We start from the raw sequence: 18331 nt of genomic DNA, 5'->3' as shown, positions 1-18331 counted from the left end.
CCACAAGTCAAGTCAAGTTTATTTGTTTAGCCCTAATTCACAAGCATGTCCCAGAGGACTTCACAGAAAATATGTCTAGCTAATTCTAGCTGACACAACAGTAGCAAATTACAGAATAAAGATAGCACATTGAACAATTGATAGAGAAATTTAGAAAATATAGAAATATAGGAGAGAGCGGAGGAGAGAGCAGGAGAAGGGAGGGAGAGCAGGGGGAATGTGAGAGAGTGATAGGGTGGAGGGAATGGGAAATGTTGGGGAGTATAGGAGGTGGGGAAGGAGCAGGGGAGGGGGGAAAGAGGAGAGAGCAGGAGAGGGGAGGGGGGAGGGGGAGGCAGAGCAGGGGGATGTGGAGGAGAAGAGAGCAGGGAGAGGGAGGAGGTGGGGAGAGAATGGGAAATGTGGGGGAGGAGAGAACGGAGAAGGAGAGGTATCTGAACGAGAATGGGTTCTATGGAGACCCACAAGTCTCCCAAGCCATACTAGCCTATAGCTAGGTAAGCTAGCTTCAAATGCTGAGCTTCAAATGTGATAGTTATGAATAATGGGGAAAATAGTCATTGGCATTTATATATATTTTTTAAGTTCTTTCTTTGCAAGTTTTCCAGTAGCTAACTTTTGGCTCCAGACAGTAAATGTTTGTATAACTGAAAGTGTAATTGTCTTGTCAGCTTGCTGTGGACCACACATATCAGACCACCTGCCCCCTGGTGCTCTACAGGGCCGATAATGACCGCCAAGTGTTTCCCAGAATGCACCTGGACCAAGTGGATCGTAAACATGTCTACGTGGCTTTAGGAAACCAGGTAGGCTCTACATGTGTAACAGTATATTATGTAATGTGAACAATGCTAGAAAACCGCACTGCATCACACTCATAATGACATGATTTATCTGATTTTTTGTAAATCTACTAATCGCTAATCCTGAAGGACCGCTAATCTCATCGGAATTTGTGTGATCCAATTTGAATTAATAGCTATTAATTTGCACATATGCATGCAGAAATGGTCCGTGTTGTTTCCGCGGCATGTTACTTTGTTCCGGAGTGCTTTTCTTCTCATTAAATATATTTTCAGGAGTGTAGGCAGACCTAACCTCGCGTCACCATGTCTGCCTCCGTTTACAAGTGATTTTGTCACCCGGCCTGTTTCCGGCCTAGAGCCCGCCCTAGACAGGAAACAAGCAGTGGAAATAGCTTGTTCACTTGAGGATCAGACACAATGAATAAGAAAATAAAACGGCAAACAACAAAACAAAAGATGGAACCGAACAAAGTTTTTTTTTTTTTTGTAACTTTATTTTTAAAGCTTTTGTTGTAGCACAGACTGTTTACATCATGTTCCAACATTTCTCCATATGAGTGACAGTTTTACATATGCAAACACCCTGAATAAAAATAAAAAACAAAACAAAAACAAAACAAAAAACAAAAAACAATAATCATTCAGGTCATCTTGATGGGTGTTACAAATCAATTCTTAGTTTTTTACTAGTTAGCTTTGTGTTGTTATGTTATTCGGTTACTTGTTCCAATCAGTTTCAGTGAGAGAGAGAATTATACAGCAAAAGATGGAGAGAAAAAAATAAAATAAAATGGAATGAGACATGTTACATTCGGTGTGAAAATATACATGGACCAAACGTGCACAGGCAAGGCTAAATGGGAATGGAAGCTCCTCCTTCTTTCATATGCGCCAACCATTTGGACCAGAACCCATCAAATTTATCCTTTTTCAGTCTTAAATAGAAGGTCAGTTTTTCCATCTCATATATTTCCTGTACAATTGCTATCCATTCTTTTTTTGTTGGTGGGTCCTGGTTTAGCCATTTTCTTGTTATTGTTTTCTTGCTAGCAACAAGAAGTATTTTGAGGAGGTATTTATCTTGGGGATTTAATTCAATTGGTATATTTCCTAGGTATATGGTGCTAAAACTGTCATCTATTTCAAAGCCTAATATTAATTTGATTTCTGAAATTATTTTTAACCAGTAGTCCTGGATTGCTGGGCATTTCCAAAATATATGATAATGGTCAGCCATTGCATTATTACATATTCTCCAGCAATTACCGGATTCTGGTCCATCGTTCTGTAGATACTTTCTTCTCGGCGTAATAAAAAATCTAATTAAGTTCTTCCATGAAAATTCTCTCCATTGCCCCGAGCTGGAGGTGGAAGAATGTATATCGCATATGTTTAACCATTCGTCCTCTGTTATGGTTATGCCTGCTTCCTTTTCCCATTTAGCCTTTACATATAGAGTAGAGTGATTCCTGGAAAATTGTATGTATGAGTACATTCTTGATACTAGTTTCTTGTGAGCATTACCCTTATATGCATCTATAAAAATACTAACCAGATTCCCTTCAGCTTCCTCATTAATTTTTATATTTCTATTGAAATGAAATCTAAGCTGTAAATATCTATAGAAGTCTTCTTTTTCAAGGTTGTGGTTGTCAATAAAGTATTGGAAGCTCTCCAAATTTATGTTATCTGAAATCATACAGTATGATGTGATGCCCTTCCGAACCCATAGTTGAAACCTCTGATCCATCTGTGCTGGCAAAAAATCCCTGTCATATGCCACCCATTTTAATAGACGTGCGTGTCTCTCCAATTTTAAGTTTTTGCACATTTTGAACCAAATATTAAGAGGTACCACAGTCCAATTGCTCAATCTATCAGAATACATGGATCGAGCAGACTTCTCGCCTAACAAGGATTGCAGGGGGATATCTAATTGGCCCACTTCTATGTCTTTCCATTTAGCTTCGTATGTGTTGTTACACCAGCAGACCAGATATCGCAGCTGTGCCGCTTTATAGTAATCCTCCAGACATGGAAGAGACATACCTCCTTTTCCTTTTGGTAATTGTAATGTTTTAAAACGTACCCTAGGTTTCTTTCCTCCCCATATGAATCTGGAAATCATTCGGTCCCAATCATTGAATTGTTTCAGTGGTATGTCTACAGGGAGGGACTGAAAGAAGAACAGTAATCGTGGTAGGACGTTCATCTTTATAGCCTCTATTCGGTTATACATATTGAGTGTTATGGGGGCCCATCTTTCTAAATCTGTTTTTATTTCTTTGGTAACAGGGCCATAATTTTCTTCATAGATGTCAGACAACCTTTTTGGTATAGTAACACCAAGATATTTAATAACATTGGCATTCCATTTAAAGTTATATTCTTTACGTAAATTATTCTGCGGAGAGTAGTTATAGGAAAGGATTTGTGTCTTGGGTACGTTTAATTTATATCCTGAATAAAAACCAAACTGTTCCAGGAGAGACATGAGTTTTGGTAGGCTGGAGTCGGGGTCGGTGAGAGTCACGAGTACGTCATCAGCGTACAGGCATATCTTGTGCTCAGTTTCTTTAATTAAGATTCCTCTTATTTCGTTGTCCTCTCTTATTGCCTGAGCAAGTGGCTCTATGAATAATGCAAAGAGGGCGGGGCTTAATGGGCAACCTTGACGACACGCCCTTTCTAGAGAAACTACTCCAGATAGGCTGCCATTTATTTTGATTCGAGCAGTTGGTAGATGGTATAGAGACTTAAGACATCCTATAAATGTATCATTAAAGCCAAAGCGCTGTAGTACCAGGTACAAAAACTCCCACCGCACCGAGTCGAAGGCCTTTTCTGCGTCCAGGCTAATAGCTAATGACTTTGTCTCGCTTTTGCTCATGTTATCGATCAGATACATCGCTCGTCGAACATTATCCTGCGTTTGCCTGTCCTTAACAAATCCTGTTTGGTCTGTATTGACCAAGTCAGGAACCATGTTTTCTATTCTCTTCACCAGGATTGATGCAAATAGCCTGTAGTCTATGTTTAGAACAGAGATGGGTCTGTATGAGCTGCACTCCGTCTTGTCTTTACCCGCCTTTGGAATAACAGATATGATGGCCTGACTCCATGACACTGGGGTCTCTCCCCCTTGAAGAATATAGTTGAAACACTCTAGCAGTATAGGCGTCAGTGAGTCCCTGAATGTCTTGTACCATTCTGCTGGAAAACCGTCTCCTCCTGGTGCCTTACTTGTTTTAAGTCTAGATATGGCACTGTCCACTTCTGCTTTCGTTATTGCTCGAGTTGCCAATTCGTTCTGTTCCTCACCTATTGATGGTAGATCTAATGATTCCAAAAACGTTTTAATGAGTGATGTATCCGCTGCTTCAGGTTGTGAGTATAATTCTTTATAATATTTTTCAAAAGTCTGTTGTATGTCCTCTGGTTTATAACTCAACACCTTGGTCTCAGGGTCCCTGATTTTGAAAATTGACCTTTCCGTCTGCTGTTTACGTAGTTTCCATGCCAACATTTTTTGCGCTCTCGGCCCCGTTTCATAATATCTCTGCTTAATATATTTTAATTTAGTTTCCACTTGGCTGTCCAATTTTGCATTCAATTCGTGTTTTGTTGTTTTTATTTCTTCTAAAATGTGAGAGTCACTTGATTTCACGTGTTCCTGTTCCAGTATTTTTAATTTGTTTGTTAAGTAGGTCACTTGTGCCTGTTTCAGCTTTTTCATTTTAGAGGACCACATTATGACTTTTCCTCTCAGTACCGCTTTCGCAGCATCCCATAGGACACTTGGTGAGATATCCTCTTTGCTGTTGAATTCTAAATACTCCCTGATTTCTTTCTTTATATATTCTACATATAGGCTATCGTTCAGGAGGCTAGTATTAAGCCTCCAGATCGTGTTCTTAGCTTGGACCTCTAAATGCAGCTTCAAATACACTCCTGCATGATCTGACACATCTTTAGCCCCTATCGTACAATCAACAATCCGATGTCTCTCTGAATTAAACAAAAAGAAATAATCAATCCTTGAGTGAACAGCATGGGGGTATGAAAAGAAAGTAAATTGTTTCACTGAAGGATTGAATTCCCTCCATATGTCTGCCAAACCAACCTCTTTAAGCAACTTTTTTACATACAGTGATTCAGAATTAATCCTCTTTGTTGGGTTTGTAGAGTCTAGGACTGGGTTTAGCTGTATATTCCAGTCCCCCCCCGAACAAAGTTTTTAAAGAAGTTATTGTAGAAACGGATTCACAATATCACATATTTTAAGCCAATACAGAAGCTTTACTTTTCTAACAAATGGCCAGTTGATGGAATAGTTATAGTTGTCTGACTGCTGTTATCGATAATGGAGGATCAAGTACAACAGTTGAAATCCAAAGGCATCTCTGCTGCCTGTGCTTGGAAAGACATGGACATTGATCATAAGATTTCATGGCGAGTACTCCATTGTCTTTGGCTCTCCAGAAACCTTCCTCAGCAGTGACTACTGGAGAAATGTGCTAACACTACTATACAACTTGTGTTGTTGTTCTTTTTATCAGGCTCTAGCTAACGTAACCTCGCCGCGTCAAGCTAACGGCAACAAAGACGTTTTTTTGCGCACTTATTTCCGGTGTTGTTTCCTGTTTCCTTGGTTTACGCCACCATGGCCAAAAGCGGTGTGAAGGGTGCCCAGACTAAGGCAGACCAATCGTGGCCCACCTGCAGTACCTCCACGGCCCACCAGGGGGCCACGGCCTACGCTTTGGGAATCACTGCTCTAGTGTGTCTCCAGCCTCACATGTCTGTCTGTTTGCCACCATAGCACCACATGTGGGCCATGTTTGCTGCGTGTTGCTGACTGTGTGCATGTGTTTTGGTTCCAGTTGAAACGTGTACCGGTGTCTCAGTGTCAAACACACAGGAGTCTGCAGGCCTGTTGGTCTGCACAGGATCCCTTCTGTGGCTGGTGCAGCTCTGTCAGCAGGTCAGACATCTGCACACATCTCTCACATTTACTATGGAGCAGATTTAGCACAGATGATGTTTTGCTGTATCGTTCATTGCTACAAAAGATGGCAGCTTGTGGAAACAAAATATTTTGGCTCGGAAGTGATGAATCAAACCACGGCTCAGCAGACTTTTTGGATTTCGTGCTTACCGTTTGATTTGTCACTTCCAAGATTTCCCACCAGTGTTGATACCAGAGAGAATTTTATTGGGCAAACAGGGTGAACCTGCAGCATATTTTAGGTTGCTAAAAACGGATGTATTTTTACATAAAAATCTTGCCTAGTGCAGTGTTGAACAATTTTTATGCCTCCGCCGGAGGCATTATGGTTTCGGGTTGTCTGTCCGTCCGTCCGTCCGTCCGTCCGTCCGTCTCTATCACCCAAAGGTCCTGTCCCAATCACCCAAATGTTACGTTACGGAAAAATTGGGTGAGTTTACACCCAATTCCTCTTTGGCATATGATGTCATCTTTTTTCCTCCTGAAATGGTTAGGTAACATCTTCACTATTACATAATGTATCATGTGTTGGACTTTTTTTTTTAATTCATGGCAAGAAAGCTTCCACAAGGCGGAAATTAAAAACTGACCCAATCACCCTTAATTCACCCCATATATGAACTGATTAATCGACAATGTAGGCTATGTGCTAATTTCTCTTTATTTATTTTTTGCTTGATGATTTACCACCACAAGGCTGCAATTTAACTTTCCTCGCTTATACAGAGGAAGAAGAAAGCCAAGCAAGCAGGCAAAAGGTCCAGTGTGGGAGAATTACACCCAAAAAGATGACAGTATTAATTGTAAAGATTGTAATAATATGTTGAAATACATATAAGTCTATAAGCACAATGACAGCTAATGCAGGAAGTTTGGTTGGTTCATTAACTTGTTGAGTAGACCTAAGACAGGTGTAAAAACGCGCATTTATGTGTTATGTTATGTTATGAATATTATGTTTGTTATGTATGTTCTATTTTCAGTGTCAAAAGCAATTTTTTACATAATGATTAATTGAATGCGACCAATTAATCAATTAAGGAGATTCCAATTTGCATACCTAATTCAAAGAATTGTAAACTTGGTAATAACCTTATCTTTCCTATGGGACCACTCCAGTTGTACGTTTGAAGACAAGTGTCCAGACTCATTCTGGTTGTCCATTCCCAAGGATGCCAGACAACAGAAAATGGTTTCCTATCGAGTGGAGAGGACAAGCGGTGGGCAGGTACAAACAAGGGACAATTAAAGGAGAATTTCGTTTTTTTTTAACCTGCAGCCCTCTCCTCACATTAATTATGATCTGTCGACTCACCCAGTGATCTCCGTCCTAGGCGTTGTTGTGATCTAAATAGTGTGCAAGCCAGTCCTAGAATGTAGCTCCGTGGGGGCCAAGTGGCAGCGTGTTTTCCTCCATCTAAATAGACAGTTTTATTCCCGTTTTCGGATCCCTAAAGAACCAGTAGACTGCTATTGTCCCCCGGGCTCTTTACAGCGGTAAAGAGTGCCAGCGGTAGTTGTTACAGGCATGCCAGGAATCCCAGGCATCCCATTTCCGCCTGTCGGGTCAGTGAGACTTTCCTGACGAGAGTTGTGTCTCACTGACCCGACAGGCAAAAATGGGATGCCTGTAACCACCAGTGAAAAGAGCCCGGGGGAGAATTGCAGTCTGATCGTTCCTTAGGGAACAGTTTATGACAATATGCATCGAAAACGGGAATAAAACTGTCTATTTAGATGGAGGAAAACATGCTGCCACTTGGCCCCCACGGAGCTACATTCTAGGACTGGCTTGCACACTATTTCGATCACAACAACGCCTAGGACGGACAAAAAAGCTGCGGAGATCACTGGGTGAGTCGTCAGATCATAATTAATGTGAGGAGAGGGGTCCAGGTTAAAAAAAAACGAAATTCTCCTTTAAGCCTTTTAATTTCTTGGTCAGTTGTGGATCATCGGTCGAGTCCGTTTCACATTTCAACTAGGGATGCACCGATATGAAAATTTTGGCCGATGCCGATAACCGATATTAACATTGCTGTTATGGCCGATAACCGATATTTACCGATGTCGATATGATCTGTATAAAACCACATTTTTATGATCATCACATTTTGTACATACTGAAAAACACATGTTAACACTGAATTTGAAAAAGTTATGCATTTCTTTATTTGCAAAGCCTTTGGAAAAGCCCATAAATCATAGATTTACTGCATTATTTCATATCAATGTGAAGAATTTGGCTGATAACGATAACCGATATTAACATTGCAACATCTGACCGATACCGATATGACCGATATGTTAAAAAATGACCAACATCGGCCGATACCGATATGATTGCCGATATATCGTGCATCCCTAATTTCAACCCCTGCATCTCGCTTTCTCCTCAGGTCAGTGTGACTGTTCAGACCCACCTGAGTCTGGGTCGACGGTCACTAGATAACTTCGCCTGTGAATTTATTAGGAGGAGCGGCGAGCTGTGTAGCACAACAGGGCCCGCCCCCAACTTCCCACAATGCACCTGCATTCTCAACAGCACACTGCCTGCTGAAGGTCAGTGACTTTGAACTCCTAAAGAACACTTGAATGGTTTCTCTCCAAAACAATACATCTCATATCCAGATTGTATACTGTATGGTTTAACCTTACGTTTACACCTGGTGTGGTGTAATCGACCGATCAGATCAGAATCCGGCCTCAATGTGTCCAGGCTGCATTTGCACCTATACCTTCATGTGGTCAAGCACTATCCCATTGCAATCCCATCACCAAACACATTTTAATGCCAGTTGTAAAGGGGGTCTATTTGTGTTTTGGTAGGAAAAAAATCTACCTGATCTACAACTGCCTGATATTTAAAAAGAAAATTACTGTTATTCAAATTTTTAATATTATTTTTTAAGGAATGTGATCAGGGCTGCAATATTTGACTTGTCTCAGTCGCATGGCTGTTTTGTCTGTTTCACGCGCTACTGAAAATATAAGAAATGTGTGATTTCATTGATGTTTGGTTTGTTTTCTCCCTGCAAAAAGCCTGGAAAAAGCGCTATATAAAATAAATGAATTATTATTATTAAACCACTAAAGGTATTTGAATGAATGAATGAGCTTTATTTGTCACTGTTACAAAAACAAGTTTAAGAACAACGAAATTGAAGCAATCCCCTAGGTGCGTTAGACAAAACAATACAATAAGTTAAGGTAATAAAGATAAGGTATTAAAAAGTAACGAGGTAATAAGGATAAAAGTGTTCAGTGTATAAAAGTACGAGGTAATAAAAAAGTAAAAAAGTAAAAAGTGTCTAGTTTCAAGTTGTACACTCTGTACACTCTTGTACACTCTATACATTCGGGACGGTCATTCCACTTAGCATATTTCACAGTCCTATATACACAGTCCTATATACATTAAGCATCGACATTGAACTTGGTTCTGTGTGTGCATTCTTGAACATTCTATGTACATATTCTTATTATTATTATATATATTCTATATATATCTATATATATATATATATATATATATATATATATATATATATATATATTCTATATATACAGTCTACATACAGTATATCTAAGATAACTGTGTTAGGTCATGTTGAGCGCAGCTATGGCTCTTGGAAATAAACTGTCTCTGAACCGACTCGTTCGTGCCCTCATTGCTCTGTAGCGTCTGCCCGAGGGCAGCAGTTCAAAGTGGCAGTGGCTGGGGTGGGATGGGTCTTTGAGGATACTGTGGGCTTTCTTGAGACAGCGGGAGCTGTACAGGTCAGCCAGGGGGGGGGGGGGGGGGGGCAGCCGACGATCTTCTGGGCGGTGTTGACGACTCTCTGGAGCGCCTTCCTCTCCGCGGCTGTACAGCTGCAGAACCACACACAGATACAGTACGTGAGGATACTCTCGATGGAGCACCGGTAGAAGGAGACCAGCAGTTCCTGTGCGAGATGGTTGTTCCTGATTACTCTCAGGAAGTACAGTCTCTGGTGTGCCTTCTTGATGGTAGCAGTGGTGTTGGTGCTCCAGGTCAGGTCGTCATCTAGATGGACACCCAGGAATCGGAAGTCGGAAGCCCTCTCCACGCAGTCCCCACTGATAGCCAGGGGCTGAGTGTCTGTTTTCTTCCTCCTGTAGTCGATGATTAGTTCCTTGGTCTTGGAGGTGTTCAGGACCAAGTTGTTTTCCGTGCACCACACCGACAGCTTCTCCACCTCATCCCGGTACGCAGACTCGTCTCCCCCAGAGATGAGCCCCACCACAGTGGTGTCTCCGCAAACTTGATGATGGAGTTGCTGGGGTGGGCAGGGGTGCAGTCGTAAGTGTAGAGGGAGTAGAGAAGGGGGCTCAGCATGCAGCCCTGGGGAGAGCCGGTGCTGAGGTTTATGCTTGATGAGGTGTGGTGGCCTACCTTCACCCTCTGGGGGCGATCCGACAGGAAGTCCTTAATCCACAGGCAGATGGAGTTTGATATTCCCAGGTCTGACAGTTTGGTTACCAGTCTGTCAGGGATGATGGTGTTGAACGCCGAGCTGTAGTCCACAAAGAGCAGCCGCGCGTAGCTCCCCCGCTGCTCCAGGTGGCTCAGAGTAGAGTGGAGAGCTGTGGCGATGGCGTCCTCCGTGGACCTGTTGGCTCTGTAGGCGAACTGGTGAGGGTCGAGCCCGGGAGGGAGTGCCGAGATGATGTGGGTCCGGACCAGCTTCTCGAAGCACTTCATGATGATGGGTGTGAGTGCAACTGGACGGTAGTCGTTCAGGCAGCTAATGTTGTTCTTCTTCGGTACTGGGATGATTGTGGAGGTCTTCAGGCAGGGTGGAACGGCTGCCTGGGAGAGGGACTGGCTGAAGATCTTGGTGAAGACCCCGTATTTACCTAAAATGTGCGCAAAATTTAACTAAAATGTGCGCAAAATTTAACTAAAATGTGCGCACGATTTACTAAAATGTGCGCACGATTTACCTAAATCGTAAAAAAAAAAAAAAAAACGTGCGCTCGATTTACCTAAAACGTGCGCACGATTGTATTATTATTAATGAGAAACAGGTGGCACTAGGTACATTGGCTGATAGCCTGCTGTAACCAACACATAATATAAGGTCTGAAATTAGTATTACAGAGCTGTTTTGGGGGGGGAAGGGCCTTCTGAGGAGCATGCTCCCAGACTCCAGTAGTCAAATGCAGGAAATTTGTGCAAAAGTAACTGAAAGTAATGTGTTACATTGCTTGTCTATTGTCGTATTTGGATTACGTTACTGATTAAAATGTTTAACAGGTAACTAGTAATTGTATCGGATTACATTTTTTAGGTAACCCTCCCAGCCCTGGTAATAAAGAGAGCTTGCAGTCAATGACAGATAATTGTATTGTCAAAAGTGTCCACGATTGACTAAAATGTGTGCTAAATTGTAAAAAAAAAAAAAAAAAAAAAAAATTGTGCGCACGATTGAACTAAAACCTGCGCACGATTTAGTTCTTTTTTTTTCTTTTTTCTTTTACGATTTAGGTAAATCGTGCGCACATTTTAGTAAATTGTGCGCACATTTTAGGTAAATTGTGCGCACATTTTAGTTCAATTGTGCGCACATTTTAGGTAAATTGTGCGCACATTTTAGTTAAATTTTGCGCACAATTTAATATATTGTGCGCACAATTAACTAAAATGTGCACACAATTTAGCATCCTCAAAATAAATATAACCTTTCAGAACTTTAGGGGCTCCGTAGCCCTCCGTCTTGACTTGGTCTCTAATAAGTTCAATAACATTCAATAGTGAGCTTTACCTTTACCACAGAAATCACTTTTCTTAGAGTATGTGTCGTTCTTCTGACATATCTGACTTCACTGGTTCTGCAGGTAGTTGACTTTGGTACAGCTGCTAGCTCAACGGCTCTAGTAGTATAGACTATAGTGTGGATTTAATGTCAAAGACTATACAGAACCACATCTGAGAAGACTAATTGTTCTCAAATAAATCATTTCTGTCTCCCGGCTTAGCTCTCATTTCAGTTATGTTACTAGCAGTTCTCTCGAACAATACGAGCTCTTACAAAGCCATTCTGTGGTCACAGCCAGGAGTATTTCAGGCTGTTATGGCTCGGTCCTTGTTCCTCTTCCTCACTTCCTGTTGGTTAAACAGTGAATTATTTTTCACATTGTGTTTGTTCTGATGTCTCACTTCCAGTTAACTGGACTGAACTTGGCTCCTGAGAGCCACAGAGCCATGACAAAATCACATGACTTTGGAATCAAGCTATTCTTCATTTTGTGGCTCCCGCCATTCATCATGTTGTTTCCTATCAACAGGCCTGGAGGTCACTGTGAGGATTAGAGTTGGGATGGATTCTCTGAAAGAAACACTGGAGCTGACCAACTGTTCTGACATCAGAGGAACACCCACTTCTGCCCTGTGAGTGACAGTCTGATACACTGAGTTGTAGCTTGAGTTAACCTGACCAGCAAACACGCAGATGTTAATGTGAATATGCTAATGCTAACTGCTACTAGCAGGGGTGTAGTGGAGGGTAAACACAAGTAAACACCCACCTCTTAATTTACTCACCTATTTTCAGATCAACCGTATCAATCAATGAGGGGAAACAAGGTGGTTAAACTACTGACCTTGGGTAGTTTACCTGGCCACCTCTGTATTTAGCACTACACCCCTGGCTACTAGCTATGTTAGCTAGAGTGCTAATCAGATGTGTTAACAACAAGACAATGATGGTTAGCTGACCAGATGCTATCGTTAGCTAAACTTACAAAATCGAAACACCATATCAATCAGATGGATCAGTGATGAAATGACAGTGACAGAAATTGACCGTCTGTTCGATTCTGCTGAGATGACAAAACACAGTCAGCTGTTCACAGAGTAGACCACCTCCAACATGGCCACCGGAGGGGGGTGACATCACCTGAAAGCTCTCAATAACTTTTTATAATAATTCATATGATCTTTGAGTTGATCAAATCATTGTGATATCAGAATTTGATATTGATGGTGTTAACATGATATCTGGACCTCTGATAACGTTTGTTTTGTGCCCAGGTGTCGTCGGTGCGTCTCGGTTGGATGCAGCTGGAGAAACAATGTGTGTTCCTGGGCGACGACAGGAGCTATCAGTGTAATAATACACCTATTCATCCTTTAAGACAGTGGTTCCCAACCTTTGTTTGTCTTATGTAACCCTTGAGCTGTTTTGCCATGCCAATAATGCCCCCTCACTCATACCAATAGTACCCTCACTCATATCAATAGTACCCCTCACTCATGCCAATAGTACCCATCACTCATGCCAATAGTGCCCCCTCACTCATATCAATAGTACCCCTCACTCATGCCAATAGTGCCCCTCACTCATGCCAATAGTGCCCCATCACTCATGCCAATAGTACCCATCACTCATGCCAATAGTACCCCTCACTCATATCAATAGTACCCCTCACTCATGCCAATAGTGCCCCATCACTCATGCCAATAGTGCCCCATCACTCATACCAATAGTGCCCCATCACTCATACCAATAGTGCCCCTCACTCATGCCAATAGTGCCCCTCACTCATACCAATAGTGCCCCATCACTCATACCAATAGTGCCCCATCACTCATACCAATAGTGCCCCTCACTCATGCCAATAGTGCCCCTCACTCATACCAATAGTGCCCCATCACTCATACCAATAGTGCCCCATCACTCATACCAATAGTGCCCCTCACTCATACCAATAGTGCCCCATCACTCATACCAATAGTGCCCCTCACTCATACCAATAGTGCCCCTCACTCATGCCAATAGTGCCCCTCACTCATACCAATAGTGCCCCATCACTCATACCAATAGTGCCCCATCACTCATGCCAATAGTGCCCCATCACTCATACCAATAGTGCCCCATCACTCATACCAATAGTGCCCCATCACTCATACCAATAGTGCCCCATCACTCATACCAATAGTGCCCCTCACTCATGCCAATAGTGCCCCATCACTCATACCAATAGTGCCCCATCACTCATACCAATAGTGCCCCTCACTCATACCAATAGTGCCCCATCACTCATACCAATAGTGCCCCTCACTCATGCTAATAGTGCCCCATCACTCATGCCAATAGTGCCCCTCACTCATACCAATAGTGCCCCATCACTCATACCAATAGTGCCCCTCACTCATGCCAATAGTGCCCCATCACTCATACCAATAGTGCCCCATCACTCATGCCAATAGTGCCCCATCACTCATACCAATAGTGCCCCATCACTCATGCCAATAGTGCCCCATCACTCATACCAATAGTGCCCCATCACTCATACCAATAGTGCCCCTCACTCATGCCAATAGTGCCCCATCACTCATACCAATAGTGCCCCATCACTCATGCCAATAGTGCCCCATCACTCATACCAATAGTGCCCCATCACTCATACCAATAGTGCCCCTCACTCATGCCAATAGTGCCCCATCACTCATACCAATAGTGCCCCATCACTCATGCCAATAGTGCCCCATCACTCATACCAATAGTGCCCCTCACTCATACCAATAGTGCCCCATCACTCATGCCAATAGTGCCCCATCACTCATACCAATAGTGCCCCATCACTCATGCCAATAGTGCCCCATCACTCATACCAATAGTGCCCCTCACTCATGCCAATAGTGCCCCATCACTCATACCAATAGTGCCCCATCACTCATACCAATAGTGCCCCTCACTCATGCCAATAGTGCCCCTCACTCATGCCAATAGTGCCCCTCACTCATGCCAATAGTGCCCCATCACTCATACCAATAGTGCCCCATCACTCATGCCAATAGTGCCCCATCACTCATACCAATAGTGCCCCATCACTCATACCAATAGTGCCCCTCACTCATGCCAATAGTGCCCCATCACTCATGCCAATAGTACCCCCTCACTCATGGCAATAGTTGCCCCTCACTCATGCCTATTGTTTGTGCCTCAGAGAAAACACTGTGGCTGCAATGGGTCAGTGAACATACGAGTAGCCTAAATCCATACAAAATATATGTGTCACTGAACCACCAGTGTTTGGGCTTGGCCTCTTTCTTCCTTTGGTCACCGGGCTCCCCTAAAACTGAATCTGGTGCGACTGCAACTGGACGTTTGAGCCATTTATAGCTATTTGGTTTGTGCGCAGTTTTGACATGCGTGAACGTGACCTCTTCACAGAATAGTGTAACAGTTGACACCTGCTGGGGGGAGTAATCATGGCGCATACATACCATTTTAGCAATGGGCCTATGAAATGACTTGTTTTTTTCTATCATTTTGTAAATAAATTGTAATCCGCAATCTTTCCACATGCCCCCTGCAAGCTGCTCAAGTATGCCTAGGGGTACACGTACCCCTAGTCTCGCAGTAGTCAGTCAGCCGTAGATATAGATATCTACATCTGGTGCACAATTCTTGAAAAGTGGTCAAGGACCAAAACAAGACATGAATTGACCAACCAGAGACTTCATTATTTGCATGATGGAACTCGTGGTCGGTACATTTTGAATGATGCACGCAGAGAGCCGGACTTCCTCCATGATCATTGGAGCCAGGGGATTTCCTGTGGTGAAACCTGACTTGTGATTCAGTCCCTCCGTCGCTGAAAGTGTGCTGACGTAAGACATTGGGTCTGACCACGTGAGACTAGCGTACCCCTGTTTGGGAATCACATAGGTCTCCACAGACTTTTACCAACAGTAGGCCTACATCATCACCAGATTCATTTAGAGATATTAGCAGGCTATACAGTAATTATCGTAAACAACATCATCTGCAAGAACACTGGCAGTCTTTACACGGCTTTTGACATCATTTTTAATGGGTGGATTTGGAGGGAAATCTGCTGGATCAATAGACTATTTATAAGTGACATTATGCTGTAGTAGATATAGAAAAGGGAGCAAGCCCCGCCCACTTACTTTCCTTCTGTCTTGTTGGTTGTTTTTCGTTTACCGAGAAGAGAAGAGACGTTTGATGTTTCTCCTGTCTGGCTCATCAGTGTCAGTCTGAACATTTAAATGACCCACTGCTGATGGGCAGCACTGTGACTGGCAGAACAGCTGATGGGCAGCACTGTGGCTGGCAGAACAGTTAAAATAGCAATCAAAATTGTTTGGTGGTTGTTTTGGTTATTCTTCTTCTTTCTCCCACAGACAGAAAATCCACACCCAGATGTTATTATGAGATTGCCAGACGGCCCCAATAGCTTTTCATATTAGTAATGAGTCCTAAAACTAGTCCTAAATGAGTTTAGCCTAGGACCTGGCTCAGAATATGTATGCACTTAATTTAGGAGAGAATATCTCACCTGTTATAGCAATTTATCGAAAAAAAATACTATTCACCTGTAGTGTCAAAAGGGCCATTTTGGCCATTTTCGGGGTTTTCGCCCCGTATAGAGATTTTGGCACACACCCCAAGTTGTTTGCAGGGGTCATATTAGTCTCTAACAGTTAAGATCTTCTCTCCTAACGGAAGTGCATACATTTCTGAGCCAGAAATTCCTAATTGTCAGTTCAACTCAAGATGACACGAAAGCTCTAACTTTGCTTTAAGTCCAGACAGTTTAAGTTAATATGGTAATTCCTGCGTCTTGTTAGTTGTATTGTAATAAGTTGCCATTCTGAACAATCTGTAGTTACAACAGTTTATATGCTATTTTATGTATATTTAATGATATATTGCCTAAATTGCAAAAAATAAAATAAAGAAAAAGTGTAATATAAAACTATTTCATTTAATGTGAAGATGAAACTGGTAGAAATTAATGAGGATATCGTTGAAGGGAAAAAAATCGCATTCACTTTTTAGAAAACCTGGCCATTTTGGCCATTTTCGGGGTTTTCGTCCCAGATAGAGATTTTGGCACACATCCCAAGTTGTTTGCAGGGGTCATATTAGTCTATAACAGTTGAGATATTCTCTCCTAAATGAAGTGCATACATATCTGAGGCTGAGCCAGGTCCTAGACTAGTTAGCTTGGGTTCCCTCATCTCAAAGGGTTTTTTCAATGGGTTTTGGATCGATGCCTGCAATAAGGACTGTGGTTAACAAAAGTTTACGACAGTTTTTTCTGTCCAGCAAGATCATCTTCACAAATGAACACCACACTTGTGATTTCCTGGTGATCGTATTTACACTTCAAAAATCATAAAAGTGATGTTTATTTTTGAAGATTATCTTGCTGAATACAACAAAGTATCAAACACCTTTGTTAAGCACAGATCTTATTTTCTGCAATAATCCAACCCAATGGATTTTTCCTTTTTTGTCTTTCTTTATTTGACGAGGGAACCCAGGGGCAGGGCGATGTTAACTTTCAGGTTGCCCTACAAAAATACGTCATCCCTGCAGCTCTCTATTCAATGGCACTCACTGGCCACTTTATTATACCTGCTGTTAATGCAAACAGCCTGGAAGCTGTCTCATCCCAGCATGCTTTGTGTTCCTTCATCTCCTCTCTCTCTCCCTCTGTCCCTTCCCCCCGCACTCTCTGTCACTGTCCCCCACTCTTTCTTTCTCTCTCTCTCCCTCTCTTCTGCAGGAGGTTTGCCAGTTTGATTCTGGACTGAACTTCCCGGTAAGTCTGATCCTCTTCACATCAGGACCACATTCACACAGCATTTTTAGCTGACTTTTCAATATTTTAGGGGAAAAAAGACCTATATTTGCACCATCAAATTTAGTGACCATCTGAACTACAGCTGACTGATTTGCAACAAATAATATATAACCCCTCCCCCCTGTACGCACACCACACACACACACACACACACACACAAATGTTATATGTTTACTGTGAAATACATAACTGCACACCACACACACAACTTGAAATACAATTTACTGAGTAATATCTGTACAATATCTGACTCAAAGCCTTGTTCACATTGAAGGGTAAATAGCTGGAAAATTGTCCAATAACTGATACCTGATTGTTTACACATGTATACAGCTTATTTATACGGAGATAGTTTATTTATGCATATATACATTCATATATACTGTACATATTGTACATCCATTCATACACATATTCAAAATAGACGCTTTTTTCATACACTCATTATTATTGGATTGTACATAGCAGTAAATGTTTAACTATCCTTTGTCTGTTGCCTATTTGCCTATTTTAGCCTGACCATTCACTTTTCTGTTGTGTGAGAGTACATTGAGAGTTAAAGGAACACTCCGCCCATTTTCAACCAGCTTTGTATCATTAGAACATCAGTAGTATATCAGAAAACTGTAAACTGTTTTGAAGTCTGTCATTTAATTTGACAGTTATTGAGTGTTAAAGTGTGGACCAGTGACATCACTGGTCCACACTAACTCAAATTAATAACTCATCAACTCAAATCAACTCTCAATAACTGTCAAACTAGATGAATGATGAATAGTTTGACAGTTATTGAGAGTTGATTTGAGTTAATGAGTTATTAATTTGAGTTAGTGTGGACCAGTGATGTCACTGGTCCACTAACACTCAA

General features: G+C 42.0%; 1 protein-coding gene across 1 annotated transcript in view; it reads left to right on the top strand.

Annotated features, from left to right (window-relative positions):
- The window catches only part of plxnc1 (plexin C1), a gene marked incomplete at its 5' end in the record, with an annotated part of 113647 nt that overhangs the window by 32660 nt on the left and 62656 nt on the right, over positions 1–18331 (top strand). Inside the window, 7 exons of the mRNA XM_083653339.1 lie at positions 672–806; positions 5690–5790; positions 6934–7042; positions 8214–8376; positions 12127–12229; positions 12872–12947; positions 17386–17421. Coding sequence (XP_083509465.1) covers positions 672–806; positions 5690–5790; positions 6934–7042; positions 8214–8376; positions 12127–12229; positions 12872–12947; positions 17386–17421 — 723 coding nt within the window. The remainder of the gene's footprint in view (positions 1–671; positions 807–5689; positions 5791–6933; positions 7043–8213; positions 8377–12126; positions 12230–12871; positions 12948–17385; positions 17422–18331) is intronic.

Source organism: Poromitra crassiceps, assembly GCF_964638095.1.
Source record: "Poromitra crassiceps genome assembly, chromosome: 2".
NCBI lineage: Eukaryota > Metazoa > Chordata > Actinopteri > Beryciformes > Melamphaidae > Poromitra > Poromitra crassiceps.
The sequence above is the reverse complement of the archived record's forward strand: the minus strand, read 5'-3'. Positions and strand labels throughout refer to the sequence as shown.